This window comes from Phascolarctos cinereus, unplaced genomic scaffold, assembly GCF_003287225.1.
Source record: "Phascolarctos cinereus isolate Bilbo 61053 unplaced genomic scaffold, phaCin_HiC Scaffold_3;HRSCAF=262, whole genome shotgun sequence".
Lineage (NCBI taxonomy): Eukaryota > Metazoa > Chordata > Mammalia > Diprotodontia > Phascolarctidae > Phascolarctos > Phascolarctos cinereus.
In genome coordinates, this window is record NW_027555736.1 from 76,821,947 (window position 1) to 76,842,336 (window position 20,390).

The 20,390-nt window shown below is 39.2% G+C and overlaps 1 protein-coding gene across 1 annotated transcript; it reads right to left on the bottom strand.

The window, feature by feature from the left end:
- Positions 1-390: 390 nt before the first annotated feature.
- Positions 391-18,631, bottom strand: LOC110215411 (cytochrome P450 2C19-like). Its single transcript, XM_020996808.2, has 9 exons — positions 18,353-18,631; positions 16,286-16,448; positions 13,233-13,382; positions 10,935-11,095; positions 10,131-10,304; positions 7,178-7,319; positions 6,290-6,477; positions 2,195-2,336; positions 391-931 (listed from the first exon to the last, which is right to left on the bottom strand). Exons 1-9 carry the CDS (start codon positions 18,530-18,532, stop codon positions 750-752), a joined length of 1,482 nt encoding a protein of 493 aa, XP_020852467.1. The 5' UTR covers positions 18,533-18,631; the 3' UTR covers positions 391-749.
- Positions 18,632-20,390: the final 1,759 nt, after the last annotated feature.

A 20,390-nucleotide genomic window follows, 5' to 3' on the forward strand; every position in this document is an offset into this window, starting at 1 on the left:
GGCAGATAGATGCTATGATTATCCCCATTTCATACATAAAGGAACTGAAACAAACAGAGGTGAAATGACTTTCCCAGGATCATATAGCCAGTAAATGTCTAAGGCTGGATTTTAAATCAGGTCTTTGTAATTTCAGGTCCTAGACCCTGTCCAAGGTGCCACCTCACTGCCATCACATTGTGAGCAGTTAAGCTGCCATCATAGTAGGATACATGTATGTGTTGAAGTATATAACATGAGAATTTTAAGGAGCAGAACATGGCTTCTAACCCATTGGTGGTGGATAATTATACACAAGTATAGGATAGAGGCCCTACTGAAAAGAATCTTAATATCTGGTGAGGAACACAAGATGGGATCAATAAACATGTTGGGAAAGAACACACAACATAAGATGCATATATAATTCAGGCTTAAATTGAATACTACAGACTGTAAGAACTAAAGAGGTCACAGGGATATGGCACCTAAATTGTGATTAGAAGGGTGGGTGAGATTTCTGTCAGTGGAGTTGAAGTGAAGAAAAAAGAAGAAATATTCCAGCAACAGGGAATTTCTGGGGATGGTTGAAGAAAGTTAAGTCATGATTTTGGCCAAAGTCAAAGGGAGTATTAGATTATGCTAGAAGAGTATATTGGGCTGAAATCATAGAGGGCTTTCATTGGCAGGCAATGGAATGAACACATCTTGTTCATAGAACGTGAGGAGACTCTAGAGCAGTTGGAACTAGGGCTGGTCCTTCACATGTTTTAGGAAGGTAGAAAGCAGAGCTCATAGGAAGGGGGTACTCTGATTGTTCCATTGGCAATTGGGGTGATGTCGATATCTTTTGAGTCAATGGGAGATTTCAAGGTAAAATTTTGTAAGATGGTAGTAAAAAACAGAAATAATTCCATCCGAGCCAGACTCTCACCAGCACATATCCGTTTTCCTGAAAGAGAGAAATATAAGAATTTGATATTTGTAAACTTCTAAATCATCTAGGCTACTTCTTTGGACTTACAGGTAGCCCACTAACACTTAGTGGCATTAGGTAAAAAACTGTGTGCATTCCTTTCCTCTCTGGTTTTTGACTCCTTTGAAGAGCCAAGACAGAGAGGAAAAAGCCCTTCTGTATCCTCTCTCTCTCGATCAATCTCCCCTGAGCTAGAGCAAGTTCTGGGATTTATATTCAAAGGAAAGGAGTCATTGTCTTAGGGAGAAACAATCCTTCATTTACAGTCTCAAGGAATAACTTTGTGGCTACCCACAGTGACTGCAATGGGGAAATGTGACAGAAGAATGATCAAAGTTCCCTTTGGGTATCGTCTATCACTGTTCTGGAGAGAAAACACTTCTGGAGTCTACCCCACAGCTTCATGGCCATCCAGCCACTTGTCTTAACTATTCACTCCTAGCTTTAACCCAAGTATTAGAACCAATTGAGCAGGACATTGGAGACCACAATATCAAGGATAGTTAGCTGCTTGCCAACATTCTTTTCTGCCAGCACCAGAAGGGGCTATCAGCACCATTACCTAATAACCAGCAGGTTCCCCCAAGGATTGAAGGTGAAAGAATGGACCATCAGTTATAATTCTGTACCAATACATCCTCATTAAAATATACATAGCTAGGGAAGGGGGTTCCATGCTCATGTGTCCTAGTCAGGAGTCACATTTCTATAAAATCATAAACTCTAAGATTAGACCTTCAGTGACCTTAGCCATAATGGTACCTGAGTAATAGGCCTTAAGATAACCCAATCCCATTCCTTGGCTGATAAAATACAAGATTATACCATGCTAACACAAAAGCCTGGAAGATTTATCTGAGAAGTAGCTCCTGGTTGACAGTGCCTGGGAGGATGGTTATTAACATAGGGGGGAGTTTGTTGTCACTCTGGATGCAGAACAGAGTGGCCACTATCTCAGTTCTGCCTCTTTTTTGGAACAACTACTCTGAAATTCAACTGATTTGTTGATGAACCTTGGCCTAAGGAGAATTAGAAGAATGATTTACTATGTCTCCATCCTATTCCCTGGTTTTAGAAATTGGAAGGACCATAATGGTCACCTAGACCAACATAGTTTTTTGGTATATAAGGTAACTGAAGCCCAGAGAAATGAAATAATTTGACCAGGGTCACACAAGTAGTAAGGTCCTCTGAGTTATCAGTCCATCTTTAATACACATATTTAGATGAATGTCTTACCTGTTGAAAAAGGCATGAAATAGTCACTCTTCTTAAAGTTGCCACTTTCATCCAGGAAGTGACCTGGGTCAAACTGGTATGGATTAGGGAATCCTTCATCATCATACAGAACAGAAGACAGTAATGGTATGATGGTGGTTCCCTGAAATAGAGATACAAATAAATAATTAGAAAATAAGAACCATAGAATGTTGGAGCTGAAAGAGAATTTAGAACTATCACCTAGTCAAAACCCCTGATTTTTAAGTATGGAAAGAGCCAATCTTTTTAAATACGTCTGCTGATAGTAAGTTAGAAAGTCTACAATATTATTTTGAGAGATGAAACTGAATTTTGACACTTGGGGGGCAGAACCAGTACTGATGAGTAAAATACACAAGGAGGCAGATTTCAGAATAAAAAAAGTTAATAAAAGAACTTTCGATCATTAGATCTATCAAAAGAGGAAAGAGCTGCCTGAGTGGACAATAAGCACACCAATCATGGATAAGATCAAGTGGAATGCAGATGATCTGAAGAGACAGAAATTAATTGTGACCTGTGTCAGGATGTTGAAGAATAACATAATGTCATGCAGATGAATAAGGCAAGAGCTGACAAACAAGTTGGGAGCTCTTCTTGAAGATGAAGAAACAAGATGTTCTGAGGAAGAAGTACTTGTTTGTATTCTAAAGAATGGTAAAGTAAGTTCACAGGTGTTATCTGGCAAGAAGAAAGGAATAATGGTTGGTGATTCCCTGTAGAAGGATACTGAAACAGTTCTTTGCTGACAATAACTAAAATAGACAGTTCTGGGGCAGTTAGGTGGCACAGTGGAAAGAGCACCGTCCCCGAAGTCAGGAGGACCTGAGTTCAAATTTGGCCTCAGACACATAATACTTACTAGCTGTGTGACCCTGGGCAAGTCAATTAACCTCATTGCTTCACAAAAAAAATAGATAATTCTGCCATATTCCAAGAGCAGATGTCCAAGAGATAGTAGAGAACCTTACAAAACAAAGGGTACAGCTACTACCCCCATCTGGTGATTCACATGAGCAAAAAATGATACTACCATAAGGAATCTGGGAAGAATTTCTAAAGGTTTTGACATTAAGGGAAAAAAAACCCCTGAAGACCTTAGGAGCACAGGTAGTGTATTCATTATGGCAGTAATTGGAAACAAAAGATTCAGAAAGGAAAGGCAGATTTCAGAAGTGGACATCTTGTAAGAGGGTGTTTAAACATGGGATTTGGATTTCTGGACCACATCTTAATAAAAATATAGACACAATGAACTCCTGAACAGGAGTGGAATGATGCATTTAGCAAAGGCTGGAAAGATGATTATTTTGATTTATTACAAATACAGTCAAAAGGCTTTTTTAGTGCTTAAAGTGCTGTTAAAAAAATGGATTGGGGATTTTAAGAGAAGGAAGCAAATTTGACCTCAATGGTATAAATAGGGCTTGGTATGATGAGATGCTTAAGAAGACTGAACTCCTGGAAAGAGTATAACTTATTGAAAAGGAGAAGAGGATAGGAAAAGAGAGTGGGGTAGTATATATTAAGAAGATACACTCATATGAGGCTATTTAGGAAACAGAGGAAAGAAGAATGATGAGAAACATCTAGGTAAAGAGAAATGGAGGCAACTTCAAAACTGACATTGCCATAAGAATATGCTACAGACCAGTAGCACAGAAAAATCTAGACAAGGAATACAGAAAAATTATAAGCTCTGGAGGTTAGACATGATATAGCAGTGATAGAAGACTTCAATTATCCATTCAGATCCTTGAGTTTCACTTCTGTCAAAAACAGAGCAGTTTGTAATTCCCTGACTTCTTAATGATAATTTCATCCTGCAATTATAGGGGAACCAGTTCTCACCATCTGAGAGGAATTTGGATAACAAAGATGTGAACAGAGATCTGCAGATCCCCTGTGGCACAACATTCTTCCTCTGGAGGGATCATGCTGTGTTGCAGTATATGCAATCACACTTACACACTTTTGTTGCACACTTATGGATGGTAATAAGGGGAATTTTTGAGAAAGTGAAAGTCCATCTTAGAGTTTATACAGGATCAACTAAGTGGCCCAATGGGGAGAGTACGATACTTGGAGTCAGAAGGAACTGATCAGGCCTCAAACACTCACTAGCTATGTGACCCTGGCCGAATCACTTACCCTGTCCTAGACTCAGTTTCCTTATTTGTAAAATGAGAATGATAACAGCACCTACATTTCAGCATTGTTATCAGGATGAAAAGGGGATAATATTTGTAAATTGTTTCACAAGCCTTAATGGTAGCTATTATTATTATTATTATTATTACCAAGAAAGACAAGAGTTAAGTTTCTCAAGATGCAAAGAAAAAGAATTCTGGTGATGGAAGAAAAAGGAGCATTCTCTAAAGATACCAATGTGGATAAGGTAGCCAGGTGGTGCAGTGAGAAGCCTGTTAGACCTGAAGTCAGGAAAGCCTTCATACAAATCCTGATTCATACATTTATTTGTTGTGTGACCCTAGGTGAACCAGGTGGTCTCTTTAAGACTTAGTTTCCTCACTTGTAAAATGGGGATAATTATAGCATGTATTCCCACAGAGTTGTTTTAAAGAGTAAATAAGCTTATCTATGTAAAACAAACTTCAAAGCACTTTATAAACAATAGTTATTATTATTATTATAGGGAATTCACCAATGAACTTGGATTTTTCAAGGACAACAATGAGTAAAAGAAGCATGTCACAGTTCCATAAAAGTGACAGAAGTGATAAGGTCCAAGATGCACAGAAGCTGGTGCAGCGAACAGAGCACTACAAGAAGAGATTTTTTAAAACTATGTTGTGAAAAAGAGGAGGCTTAAAGAAAGGACAAACCCACAACACAGAGGCTTAAAGGACAAGGATGACAAGTGACAAGAAAAGACACAGAACTTCTCAATTTTTGTTTTGCTTCCGTTATTTTTTTTCTGACCAAGGAAATGATCTTTGAACTGAAAAGGGTAGAAGAAATAAATAGATAGAGATAACAGGGATAGAATACCCCCGGGAAGTAAGGAGAAAATTAGGGAGCATCTAGATACCTTACCAAGAAAAATAAAGTGAAAAAAATGTACTTCAATCTGCACTGAGAGTCTAGAACATATTTCTAAAGAGATCATTGATCTAGTAAAGGAAGGAATGAGGCAATGACTCAAGATAAGGAGGCAGTGATCACAAGGATCTGGAGTGGAATCATCATTATTTCCTTTTTTGAGGATATTAATAAACTGGTAAATCAGCAGAATGCTGTCTATAGGGTTTTCTTTGATTTTAGCAAAGCATTTGGTAAAGATTTTCATGCTCTTCCTCTGAAAATGGTGGAAATATACCAGTTAGACTATCACACAATTAGGTGAATTGAAAACTGATGACTGACCATATACAAAGGGCAATTACTGAAGATTTAAAGACAGCTTGGAAGCAGTACTGTGGTCTCCTCAGCTCACAAATGAGGATTATATTCCTTCTGAGTCACAGCTTAGGAGGATGCTGAAGAGCTGGAGGCTACTCAAGGGAGGGCAACCAGGATGGTGAGAATAACAAGTCCATGCAATGTGAGGGTGGGTTGAAGGAAATGGGGATATTTAGACAAGAGTACAGAAGACATAACAGAGCAGGAGACATAATAGCTGATTTCAAGTGTTTCACGGATTTTTACTGGAAAGAGAGAGGAACTTTGTTCTGTTTTGTTCTGGGAGACAAAACCAAGAGCAATAGTTTAAAGTTACAAAATAGCAAACTTAGGCTTAATACAAGACAAAACAAATTCCCTCAAATTAGGGCTGTCCAAGAGTAGAACAGAATTTCACAGTGACAAAGTTGTTCCACCTCACTGAAAGTCTTTAAGTAAAGATTGGATGACCATGAGGTGAGCATACTGTAGATGGAATACTTTTTCACATTGGGAATGGACACTATGACCACTGAAATACCTTCAAATTCTGAAAGTCTGGGACCACTTCTCAGGGATGTGGGTTGGCCTGAGTTTCCTTCTAACTCCAAGATTCTAGATTTCAGTGAGAGACAGTATAAAATCTTGTGTTACAGTGAAAACACTCCTGACCTTGGGGATAAGATATTGTCTAAATTGAACATCTTCTGACACAGCATGGGGCACACTGGTGGGAACGAGGTCAACGTATCGCTGTATCTCATGTATCACAGCATTGGTATAAGGCATTTTGTTTCTGTCCTCCATGCAGGGACTTCGATTTCGGCCAATCACACGATCAATTTCTTCATGAAGTTTTCCTGTCGCAACACAAATGAAAATTGATCTTGAAAGCAGAGATAAAAACTGCCTTTGCTCATATTTTCTCTGATTTTTCACCAAGACCTACACTGGTAAATAATACACTTGACTCTCATATTTCAATAGATAGAGAGATAGAGATTAAATTTCCATTTTAGTCTCTTCAGCTAGCTGAGCATCCCTTAAGGCACCTACGTCCCAAACCCATAAGAAAAGGTCAGGTGTCCTTAAAAAAATAAATGCCAAGTAGCACTTGATTAAGGAAATGAAGAGGAGTCTCAGTCTGGACCTGTTCTACAACTCAATGTGAGCAACCATAGGCCCAAGGTACTTCCCTCTGTGGCTGTAGAGTGACAGGAATCCAGAGGCACCAGCTCCTTCTATGGTCAGGCAGGATCAAGAAGCTATCAGGAACTAAAGTCTCTCAATCATTCACTACCTCCCAGTTCTGACACTGGGCTCCAGTCTCTATTCATATCACTATCTCTGTGGCTACCTCTACCAATAACTCACAATTATATACCACTTCACTAAGCAAGGTGGAAGTAGTAGTGGACAAGGAGGAATAAGTGAACTTGAACATGTAATGACTTAAATATATTAAAATGACAATAAAAAAGTTTCCAAGGAAAGTCTCAAAAGGACCAGGAACCCCTCTCATGTGGATTAAATTATATGTATTATTATCCTTTATCCCACCTTCTATCTCAGGATATTTCAGGAGAAGCAGGAGTCCATATCTCAGGGTGGTGCTGGTTGTCTCTGTTCCTGCAGCAAATAGATCACTTACAGTGCGGACCAAGTTATCAATGATAAATTCAGACTGTGGTTGTTGCTTTTCCTAGGAATAATTTGGTATGATTAATGGAAAAGTAAGAGAGGCAGCAGGGCAAAATGGAAAGCATAATGGATTTGGAAGCAGAGGACCTTGGTTTAAATTTCAGTTCTGATAATTTTTAAAATTTTTTTTTGGGGAGGGAATCAGGGTTTAATGACTTGGCCAGGGTCACAGAGGTAGTTAAGTATCTGTGGCCAGATTTGAACTCAGATGCTCTTAACTTCAGGGCCAGTGCTCTATCCACTGTGCCAACCTAGTTGCCCCCAACACACCACCAGCTCTGAACTTGACCTTGGGCAAGTCATTTAACCATTTTATGTTTTAGTTTCCTCATCTGTAAAATGAGGGAGTTGGATTCAATTACCTCCAAGATCCATTTCAGTTCTAAATCTCTGACCCTATAAATAAATTAAATTCAAGCAACACAATCCAAAGTGGAACAAGAAGCTGGCAATTATCAAAGCATTTTGGCCCTTGCAGATCTCACATATATGAGAGAGACAGAGAGAAGAAAGATACGTGGTGAGGGATGGGGGGGATATATACAGAAAAACAGACAGACAGAAAGAGATTAGACTTGCTGTTTCATTGGCACAGGTAACTTGCAGTTTAAAAAATAATCTGTCAGCCCATGCATGTCTGCACTTTCTCTGAAAAACTTAAAGTTTCAAGAGAGTTTTCTAGCCTTAGGGCACTATAGTGTTAAGTGATTTGCCCGGGATCACATAGACATTTTGTGTCAGAGAGGGGATTTGAACTCAGTTTTGCCTGGCTCTGAGGGCAGCTTTTTATCTTTTACATCAGGGGGGGTCAAACTCTCAGCCCTCAGGCCTCAAGCCACCAACAAAACTGTGTGTGGTTGAAACCACATTAAAATGTAATTGGGAAATGTTTAGTAAAATAAATAAAGATATAATACAACATAGAGAATGTTAATTTCTGCATCTTCTAAGTTAATATGAGGCCTACCAGGATCCATTTCTATTCATGTTTGACACAACTGTACTTTATGATACTATCTTGCAAGATATCTGTACTTATAGTATGTATCATTCACATCTGTGGGTATGCACAAGCAGCTAGGTGGTGCAGTGGGTTAAGTTTAAATCTGGCTTCAGACACTAACTGCCTGTGTGACCTTGGACAAGTCACTTAACCTTGTTTGCCTCAGTGTCCTGATCTGTAAAATGAGCTAGAAATGGAAAACCACTCCAGTATCTTTGCCAAGAAAACCCAAACTGGAGGCATGAAGCGTTGGACTCAACTGAAATGACTAAGTAACAAATGCCCAAGCACTGCACACATGTAAGCTATTGTATTTTCTTCCAGATTAAATTCTGTTGTTCTATGAGTTCAATGAGATGTACAGGATGTATTAGTTTAGCAAATAAGGAAGGAAAAAAATTATCAACTTCCATATATATAACAATTAATGAAAAAAAGATCCACGTATATTTTCCCATTTTATCCTCATCAAAATACTGTGACACAGTGCATTATTGTTGTCATTTTACTAATGAGGAAATTGAGGTGGTAAATGCTTTGCCCTTGACAATGAGATGTTGATATTGAGGAAAAGTCACCACTGAGGTAAGAAATTGAATATATAAGAAATACCCAATGGACTAAAGATAAGAAAGGTAAAAACACAGGAAAAGCAGGCAGGTACTAAAGGGCATAATTCAAGTTCAAGTCAGCTAAGTTCTATGCCCATTGTGAGTGTTGGTGGTGAGGGAAAGGATATGGAATTCTGAAGATTCTCACACATGAAACACAAGAGACTACTGTACATGTTAGTTCTAAAAATCTCTTGCTCTGGTCTACATATTTACCCTCTCCCACATTCCCTCATCTACAAATAGGGTAGGAATCTGTGGGAGAATATACCCTTATGTGCATAGGTTGATGAAGGAAGGATTTTTCTGGTCAGTTATGTTGACACATTGCTAAATTAAACACTTTTGAATTAATGTGTTTTCTGGTTCATCTGGTAAGAAAACCATAAGTGATGACCTCAGAGCACACTTCATTGCTGTAAGTAGGTCATTGATCCATTTCAGCATTCCATCAGCATATCTTTTACCTTCTCCCATGTTTCTCTGGTACTTTCTGGGTTTCATTTACTCCATATGAGTTACATTAGCATATTGCTTTATTCTAGTTTTGCTTCTAATTTGGTGGATTTTTTTCTTTATGCAACTTTTCAATGATTTTTCTTTCTTTTTGTTTTGCTCTTTGTTGTTTGTGGAATGGTGGGAAAGTGAGGAGCCTCTAACTCCACTATCTTGACTGTAAAACCCACCAACCTCCCCCAAGTACTTACCACAGCAGCCCCTCCATTCCAATTAGGCTGCTCAGATTAAAGTTCCCTATTCCCCACTGTCTTTGTAGAGTCCTGAAATGTCCTGCCCAGTCCTCACTGTCTAGCTCTGGGACCTCCTTCAAGTCCCAGACTAAAACCTAACTCTTCCAGAAGGAAGTCTTATGTTAACCCAGTCCAAATATTATCTTTCTTGCTAATTCCAAATTCCTTCATCACTTAAATCCTCAATTTATAATCTATTTTGGCTTTCCTTACACATTCCTGATAATTATTCTTGTCCTTACATGGGCTTTCTCCTGTCTGTTGGGTTAGAAATTCCATCAGGGCTAGGACCCTGTCTTCTCATACTTCTCATATAGTGCTCTAGGCATATTATGATTAAAATATGATTATTTGCTGCTCTATGATTGTGAATGTGAATGTCAGCCTCTAAGACACAAGCCATTTCACCTACAGGAACTGAGATTCAAGACCATCTGCTCACACTCTACCTGCTCCATTTTCATCAGGAAACAATCAATGAAGTCCCGAGGATTGCTGGGATCCAGTGTTCTTTGGTGTTCCTTCACTTCTTCCAAAATAAATTCAATTATTGATTGCATATTTTTAACTGCTTTGTGATGAGATCCGGGAGATAATACTAGAGATGGAAAAGAATTGTAGACCTAAAAAGAAGAATTTTATATACATTATTAGAAAAAGAAAATAATTTTCAACTCTAACACTTGGATCATGTTGAGAATACGGCTGAGTAAGGGTGGGACAAGTGCCCTTTGGAAAATAGTGACTTTTCTCATCATTTCCTATACAAATGCCCTAAAAATTAGCATTCTGTTCCTTGGTTGCCTGAAACTGCCTTGGCTTTCACTCTCAATTCTTACTTTCGATAGAAAAGTTCTCATCCTTTCCCATTATGAGGTCTTCTAAGAGCTCAGCCTCCCACCTTCCATTGGGACAGCTAACTCATCTGCTAACCTGATCCAAACTCGGATGCACAAGGGAAAAGTCAGCTTGTCTCCAGCAATATGAATTTTAACACTCAGTCCCTGTGACCGGTGGGTGAACTGCTCCAGTGAGGGGCCTTATAATGTGCCTCAAATCAGACTACATAGGGTGACCTTTTCTGTCTTTAGTCCCTATCAATGAAGAAGGAAATGGGAACCCATTCCAACATGGCACTATTGTACCGCCCAATGGATTGAATGATGAACTCTAGCCTAACTGCTTGTAGTAGTTTCTTTGAAATAATTACAAAAAATATTCTGAGCTCCAAACAGAGAGAACACTGGTCTCACCTTTATCCATGGAGAACTTGTGATTTTGACATTTTCATTTAAAATCTTCATTAAATATAGAAATTTCTGGTCTTTATATTCAAAACATTTCTGGAAAATGATAGAGCAGATTACATTGCAAGGAGCACACCCAAGGATGAATGTGGGGTCACATGGTAATCCTAAGGGAGAAAGAGAGAAAGAAAGACTTTAATACTGCATTGTGGTTGAAAGGAAGCTCTGCCTGCCTTTAGGTAGGACCTGACTGTCCTCTTTTCCCCTCTGGTTTACATTCTAACTTTGCCCAGCATGGTTGAAAATAAATTGCCCTTTATGAAGCATCTGATTTCATGCACATGAGAATCCTAAGTGCAAATAGGATAATTCCCATTTTATAGATGAGGTTGCTGAGGCTCAAGCGAATCAGCTGATTTATGTGCCACAACTAGGTACAATCAAGATGTGGAATTCAACCCAAATTCTCTCCTGGACCCAGGTACAGTGCTCTTCCTACCATACAGCATCAATTCCCATTTCTAAATCCATATTCATCACCTCACCTAACCAACTTTTAGTTTCACACTTCTTCATGTCAATTTTAAATTATATTTCATTTTATTTCAATCACTTATCCCAGAACGAGGGTTGCAGGCACTGGTCTGGAAGCCTTGCTATTCCAAATGCTCTTAGGTTGCAGGTTCTGGGTTGTCAAAGGATTGATAATGTCAAGGTGGTGATTCTAGGTTTCCTTGACTGGTCTCTCATCTCTCCCTGAAGGTGCCTAACTGTTTTAGCAAGGCTGGCCCATCTGCCTTATGAATAGCAATTGGCTGGCAGCTGGTGGCAATGGCCAGTCCCTTTTCCACAGCAGTTGCTTCCTCAGATGAAAGCTGTGAGGTCTGGAACAGGACCAGTGGTCTAGAGCTTGCTGCCACCACCGTGGCCCTCATACTTAGGTACCTATTGGTGGCAGCTGGTCATCAGTTGTTGCTAGTGGTAAAGAGACAGATGGGCCCCTTCTCCATGAAGTAGCTCCTGTGGACACTGGTTTTGCTGTTTCCCAGTCTCTTGGGTTTGGAGGTCTGGAGCTGCCTCCATCAGGGTCAGAGGGGAGATTGTGGTTGAGGTGGTGGCTATACTAAAGAGGCCCAAGGACAGAGTCTTGGAGATATTCACACTCAGGGGACTGAAGGTGGATAGTGATCCAGCAAAAGAATATTGAGAAGCAAAAATCAGGCCCAAAGAAGAACCAGTGGAGAACAGCATGATAGAGGTGAGGGAGAAGAGAGTATCAAGCAGCCAATCCACCAGCAGTCACTTAGCTCTTACTAGGCTCTGTGCTAAACACCAGGGGAACACAGACAATAGTATGACAGCCCCTGACCTCAGAGAGCTTTCATTACTATGAGGGAGACAACATCCAAAGAGTGACAAAAGTCCCAGATTCCACAGTAGTGGGGAAGTGCTGTTCTCAGTTTATTCCTATATTATTGCTGGTGAAATTTTCAGGAGTAGCAGAGCACATGCAGCTAATTTTGAGCAATGACTGACAGCATCCTTCTACTGCCCAATTCCTACCACCCAACACACACACACACACACACACACACACACACACACACACACACACACAGAGTACCCATAGGTTTTGCCTTTAATGGTTTAAAAAGCAGTTATTCCATAGAATTTATGGCATCAGTGTCCTCCAGTGTCCTGTGGCCTTCTAAGTTTCAGATTTCAAAGAAGGATGACAACCCTTCTGTGAGATAGTTTAGATGCGGGGGGAGGGTGAAGGGGGAAGCATGAAGGGAAACAGGCTTCCAAGAAGTGCTGCTGAGTCAGCTCATTGACTTCCTAGCAATGTTCTCAGCCCTGCTTCCACTCCTTCGCTTAGTCAGAAAATCCCTGGACTCCCCAAAATGATCCAAAAGCAATGCCTTCTGCCCCTGGAGTCATTGACTAAAGGTAACTGAACTGGTGCTGCTAGGGTCTTGTGAGCTCTGTTCCATCTGAAAAGGAATACAAACAAGTAAGGTATTCCCTTAAATGTTCCTCAGCACACTGCCTCCTCACAAGAATAGCATGAACTAATCAGCAGAGTTGCACTGCCTCTCATCTCTTCTCTCAGCTGTCTTGACCCTTCAAGGCTTCAAGGAATGACCACATGCCATGGGCATATCCCTAGCATGGGCCAAAAAAGTGCAAACATGGTGGTTTGAGACTACAGTAAATTCCTTGGACCAACCTCAGTCTTCATGAGTTATAAGGGATAGGACAGATTTTTGTAAGGTCAGTGGTAACAAAGTAAAAAACACCAACCTTTTGTTTTTTTTAACTCCTCCATAAGATTCTTTGCCACTTCTTGGACTCGCTCTTCGATGCTCCTCTTCCCCATCCCAAAATTCCTCAGGGTCATGAGGGAGAAGCGGCGGATTTGCTTCCATGTCTCTCCGTTGCTTGCAATAATGCCTAGAAGGGGAGCAGGAAGAAGAGAGACCTTAGACTCTAAAGATCCTGAAAGTCCATGGCAAAAAGTCCTTGGGCCCTTCACGCACCCGTTGTTCCAGGAGAATTGAAGTTTATGGGTGTCATTTTACTTTCTCCTCTATCTGTACTGTTTCCTGTCTCATTCTCTCTTCATCACAGTCACAAACACATGGGTGGCCCTACACCCACATCCTGCTCCTGGTAATGAAGTGGCCACAAAGAGGGAGGCCAGGATAAAGACATAATTTGAGACACTGAATGGTGAGAGGGCAAGTTAGTTGATATCTCTCCATCTTTTTACACAAGGAACCTAAAAGATGATGATGTCCTGAAGTCCTAGTCTTCCCACTTCACACAGGTACCAAAGAGTGAGTGAGAGTCTCTGTGTGGTGTCTTTTTGTGGGTTACTAGGTGGTGCAGTGGAAAGAGTACCAGACATCGAGTCAGGAAAACTCATCTTCATGAGTTCAAATCCAGCCTCAGACACTTACATGTTGACTGGGCAAATCACTTAACCCTGTTTGTCTCAATTCCTCATCTGTAAAATGGCCTGGAGAAGAAAACAGAAAACCACTGCAGTATCTTTGTCAAGAAAACCCCACACTGAGTCATGGAGAGTTGAAGAGGACTGAAAATGGAACAATAAGAGGTACACTTGATAAGAATAGAAAGTTATGAAAGCTCAGTAGCAATCCCAAGTCATGTGGCTTTCCTTAGCTTTCTTTTTTTCCCTTAAGTCTGAAAGAATCCTAGTTAGGATTGTTGTTTATGGGGAAGTGATTGTGGAGTCAAAATAAAACATAGCAATTATACAAAGAATTGTAGTTAATTTGAGCAACAGAAAAGGTATTCACATGCCTTTATGGTACACACATTGATGTACACATACTAAAGCTTAACATGGCATATCCTTCTTTCTCTGAATATATCACACCTTCCTCCCTTCAGATATCAACCTCTGATCTCAGACATGGAGGAAGACTTCACCTAACTATACTTATATTGAGAACAATCCTTCTGACTGTAATCTTATTTCCATGGGACCTTTATAAAGATCAAATTCATTACCCTCTGCTTCAAGATCCTTCATAAGGGAACATTTGGCTTGCAGTCGAAAGAACTGACTTCAAATCTAGCCTTAGGTACTTACTAGCTAAACTATTTACTAAACTTCTTTTTGCTTCAGTTTCATTATCTGTAAAATGAAGAGTAATAATAGCACCCCCTACTGGAGTAGTTGCAAAAAGCAAATGAAATAATACTTATAAAGCACTTAACACAATGCCTGGCACATAGTAGGTACTCTATTTGTTTACTCTTGTTGTAGTAGTAGTTGTTGTTGTTCATTCATTCATTTCCCCCCTTGATTTACTCATATGTTCCTACTACAAATATTCTACATAGCAGATAATGTGTTTGCCTTCTAGTCAGGTTATCAGGAGTCATAGTGAAAAAGGTTCTCAGAGACTTTTAACAGGAAGTAGCTAATAGAATGCCACGAGAGAGGGATTTTTGTCCCAATTTGAGCTATAATAGGCTAAGCATGGTGACCCATTCCAGAAGTTGCCAGATTATGATAACTTTTAAGACTATTTCAAAAGGTGTAGATACTTTTCCTTCCTGTGGATGCTGATCCACATTGGCTATACAAGACCTTGCTTGGTCTTCAAAGGCTCAACATTTTGGATGATCATTACCCTTGCAGAATGAAGTGATTTTTATATTCCTGTTACCTGTGGCAGGTAGCAAATCCCTGACCACCAGCTTCATTTCACCAATTTTGTGCGAAATTTCCTAATGTTGTACATCTACTGGCTGCCACTCACCCTCTTCTGCTATGCCCAAGAAGACATATATAGTAAGAGAAAAGTCTCAATGTCCCATACAGTGTGGGGTCTTCTCTCAGTTATTCACTTTCTTGGCACTCTTTAAAGAGGTTGATTAGTGAACACTTAGAAAGGGTGGTCACTAAGAGCCAGCATGGGGTCGTCAAGACTAGGTCTTGCTAGCCTAATCTTCTTTCTTTTTTTTTAACAGTATTATTAGAGTACTAGATCTAGGCAATGCCTTGACAGACTAGACTCAGATTTCAGCAAGACATCTGAGAATGTTTCTTATGACATATTCATAGAGAAGATGGAGATGACATTGGTCAGATTTCTAGAAGACATCTTCCTAGGAATCCCAGGCTACAGAAAGTTGTGGTCCTTATACAGTAGGCAGACACTAATGTAGGTGCTAGGCAGCTGAGCACTGGATCTCTGAACAGCAAGGAGAAAATTCCAAACAACTGGAAAATGAACTAGAGTAATGGATCTTGGAAGATAAAAGTCACAGCTGAGGGGGGAATGATTACAGGAAATTGTAAAGGCTAGAAAGATGGGAGGAGATCTAGCTTCTTCCTCCAGGACTCTTCCACTTCACAATCATTCTCTTTCTTTCTTCCTTTCTTCGATTCCTTTCTTCCATTCTTTCTGTCATGCTGCTTTTCTTCCTTCCTTTCTTTCTCTCTTTCTCTTCCTTCTTTCATTCTCCATCTTCTTTCTTGTCTTTCTTCTTCTTTTTTCTTCCTTTCCTTTCTGCTCTTTCTTTCTCTGACTCTGTGTTTCTCTGTGGGTCTCTGTCTCTATCTTTCTGTCTTTTTATTTTTCACTTCATCTCTTTCTTCCTACTTTGTCTGGAGATAACATACAACATGAAGCAATGCATCTGCTGCTATAGACAAAAATATTGTCTCCCATATCTCTCATTACATCCTCCCCAACATGCCACAGGTTTGGGGTCTTTGGTTTAAAAGTGGGTCTATTTCCACTAATTTCTAGGAACACTATACTTTTTTCTATTCTTCTTTTTCTCTTCTTCCTCTATACCAAGCAGAAACTTACCTACTCCATTGCTAAAAGCTTTGGAAAGTGGCATAGGTGGCCTTTCAGCAAACTTGTCTCCATGATCAATCAGAGCTTCTTTCACTGCCTTGTAGCCATATAACACGACAACACGCTCAACACCAAGTTGCAGAGTGAACACTGGGCCATAGTGTTTTCCTAACTGTGAAAAGAGATGTGGGCAGTAATGAGAGGGTCATCACTGAATCGGGTGATAAACTGCTGCCATTACTGTTGTTGACCTTATTACAGAAGTTCTCAATCCACTATCAGCTGCTTCAAAATATTTCTGACATTTATTACAGGGAGGATGATACAACCCAGGAACCCAAACAGAGCCATAGATGGCTTGAAAGGCTAAAAGTTCATCCTGTGCCTTGTGCTACAAGCCAGAAGACTGGTCAATGAAGCACAGTTTATGACCTCGGTGCAACATCCCCTACCTTTTGGAGAGGCTGAGCTTGTATTTTGTAGCTAGGTGCCATAGTGGATACAGCACTGGACCTGGAATCAAGAAGGCTCTACGCAAAATGCAGTTTCAGATACCTAATAGCTATGCGACTGCAGGCAAGTCACTTAAACTCTGTCTGCCTCAGTTTCCTCCTCTGTAAAATTAGGATAATAAGACACCTAATTCTAAGTGTTCTTTTGAGAATAATAAAATAATATTTGTAAAACATTTGGCAAACCTGAAATCACTATATAAATGCTATTATTATTATTATTATTATTATTATTATTATTATTATTATTATTATTATTATTCATCTAAAGCTTTCAGAACAGCATGTTTGGAAATGGGTACAATGTTGTCAGTGAAATCCTGGAGCAGAAAAGGGTACACATTCCAGTAGAAATCCTACAAACCAGTATCATTGGATCATAGGCACACATCCAGAATAGACTTTGGAGATCATTTAAACCCTTTTTTTGGTTGTGAACTCTTGTAATAGGCTAGTAAAGCCTATGTACTCCTCTGAATGATATTTTTAGATTGAAATACATCGGATTACAAAGGAAATCACTTATGTTAGAATAAAATAAAGATGCAGTTTTCCCCATCCTACTCACAAAACCTCTGAAATATATCTACAGACCCAAAGAGATTTCATGATTCCAAGATTAAGAACTCCTCTTCTAAATCAATCATAATTTCACAAATGGGGACACTGAGGTCCCAAAGATCAGGATATATCTGGGAAGGATTTGGTAACAAAAAATTATTGGTTTATCAATCTACCAGGTAAAAATGAGAACACAATTTTGTTTTCACACATTAATCTCAATCTTTTCTCACAACCCTGTGAGGCAGATAGGATATTATTTTTATAAAGCCCTCATACAGACATAGGAAACTAAGATCGAGAGAGGTTATCATGACTTTTCTGAGGCACAAAGCCAGTAATTGTCAGAATCTGGACTTGAAATTCAAATTCAAAGCCTTTTCTACCATCCCATGTTAACTTTCAAAGGCTTTGAGATCTACAGATCTTAGTTCAGAAACTACTGGTTCTTCTTGAGGCCAGGGTTACTTTTAATCAGTCACACTTAGGATTATTGGCACGGACTGGGGCAGCACACAGAGACTGCTTAAGGGCTTCTTTGAAGGAATGTGCAAGGAAAACATTCTCCACTCTGATCCAACAAATGCTGGAGGTCCTCACCTGTTTACAGAACCTACTTGTCCCTCAGGCAACAGAAATAATCAGGCACATTAAATACCACATTCTTGTGTTAAGCAATGAGCAATTGACGTGGGACTGATGGCATTTTCTCCTACTTCTTCACAGTGACCAGTGATAACAGAGGAAGGCAGTTCTTGTAGAATGGATTTCATCCATTTCTACAGGAACTTGATAGCACCCAGCTAGTGCTGAAGCATTGGGCCCCGATGGCCACTACAGTGAATCAAAATATAGTCTAGAAAACCTATGAGGTGTCTACCTCCCTACATTAACATGCTCTACTCATTAGAACAAGCTGCTTGAAGACAGTCCCCCCCCAAAACAAACTGACTGCAGCTAGAGTCAGGAATGAAACCAACAGAAGACAGAGCTACTTACTTACCTTGCGAAAAGATTGAGGGATATTCTTAAGGTCCACCTGGAGCATATTGCCAAGAATGGGAAGAGGAACAGGACCAGGTGGAAGTTTTCCTCTTCCAAAGCCCTTTCTCCATGATAAAATGAGAAGCAGACATGACATACAGAGCAGTAAGCCAAGAGCAATGGCCACAGATGGATCCATTGACACTCTTCCTTACTGCTAATGCAATAGAAGGCTTAGAATCCAAAGCTGGGAAGGACTGCAAACACAAGGTCAATCAGCTTATAATTGCTTGGCATCCTGATTAAGCTTCTGATGGACTTTGGCATGCCAATAACATTAACAGAACCCTCCTCTTGTTACACAGTAGTGTATTTTAAAGTAACAGGAGCCATTAAATTTCTTGCTTGAAGTTTTACTGATTCATTTTGTTCTTTATGTGCCACAGTTTTTTTTCCCAATATGGCCCTGTCTCCCCTTACAATCCATACCTTTAAAAAACATTAACAAAACTAATGATAGTAGGACTTTGACAGTATATGTCACACACCATAGTACCTTACCACTCCACTGAAAAAATGTTTCTTAATCTGTTCCAAGATTGAGGCCACTTTTATAACATTAAAAACCTCATTGACCCATTGCTGTTTGTCCTTCATTCTTGAAGAGGACCATGACATCAGGGAGGAGGTGCAATGAGCTTTCCCTAAAATTATAAACAATATCTGTCTAAAACCATCAGCAAACGTTATCTGTGATGGGTACAAATTGGAAACTTTTTCAATAAGATCAGGGGCAAAGCCAAGATGTTATGGTTATTCTATCTTATGCTAGAAATACTAGTTATAGCAATAAGAAAAGGAAAAGAAATTGAAGGAATTAGAATAGATAATGTGGAAACAAAACTATCAGTCTTGGCAGGTAATATGATTATAAACTTAGAGAATTCTAGAAAATCAACTAAAAATTAATTAAAATAATAACTTCAACAACATTGTGAGATATAAAATCATCAGCATTTATATACACATATATTACCAACAAGGTCCAGCAAGAAGAGATAGAAAGAGAAGTTGCATTTAAAATTACTGCTTATAATAGAAAATACTTGGCAGTCTGCCTCCCAAGACAAATCCAGGAACTATATGAACACTTTTCACACAAATAAAGTCAGATCTAAATAACTGCAGAAATGTTAATTGCTTACAAGTAGGCCAAGGCAATATAATAAAATTGAAATTTCTACCTAAATTAATTTACTTATTCAGTGACATGAAACCAGACTATCAAAAAGTGTTTTGTAAAGGTAGAAAATATAATAACAAAATTCATTTTGTAGAACAAAAGATCAAGAATATCAAGAGAATCAATGAAAAAAATGTGAAGGAAGGTAGCCTAGCAGTGCTAGATCTCAACTGTATTACAAAGTGATGATCATCAGAATAATCTGGTATTGACTAAGAAATAGAGTGGTGGATCGGTGGAATAGGTTAAGTATATAAAACATAGAAATAAATGACCATAGTAATCTAGTGTTAAACAAGCACCAACATCCAAGCCTTTGAGACAAGAATTCATGATTTCACAAAAATTTCTGAGAAAACTTGAAAGCAGTTTGGCAGAACATAGGTATAGAACAACATCTCATACCATATACCAAGATAAAGTCAAAATGGCTACATGATTTAGATGTAAAGGGTGACCTAATAAGGAAATTAAGAGAGCATGGAATACTTTCCTATTAAATTTATAGTTAAGGGAAGAATTTATGACCATGTAAGAGTTAAAGAGCTTCATAGGATGTAAAGTGGGCAATTTTATTGCATTATATGAAAAAGTTTTTGTGCACACACATATACACACACACACACACAAAGAAGAATGCAACCAAGATTAGAGCGAAAGCAGCAGACTGGGGTGGGGTGAGCAAATTTCTCTGATAAAGGCCTCATTTCTCAAAGATACAGAGAACTGAGTGAAATATCTAAGAATATGAGTCATTCCCCAACTGATAAATGGTTGAAGAATATAAACAGGCAGATTCCAGATGAGGAACTCA

Bases quoted from the DNA above. Each gene is read 5' to 3' on its own strand.
- LOC110215411 (XM_020996808.2), bottom strand. From the start codon at position 18,532: ATGGATCCATCTGTGGCCATTGCTCTTGGCTTACTGCTCTGTATGTCA. The intron at 10,305-10,934 runs GTGAGACCAGTG...TCTTCTTTTTAG, and splicing joins CAAGTTCTCCATGGATAAAG to GTCTACAATTCTTTTCCATC. The intron at 7,320-10,130 runs GTAGAGTGTGAG...AATTATTCCTAG, and splicing joins TCCTGATGAAAATGGAGCAG to GAAAAGCAACAACCACAGTC.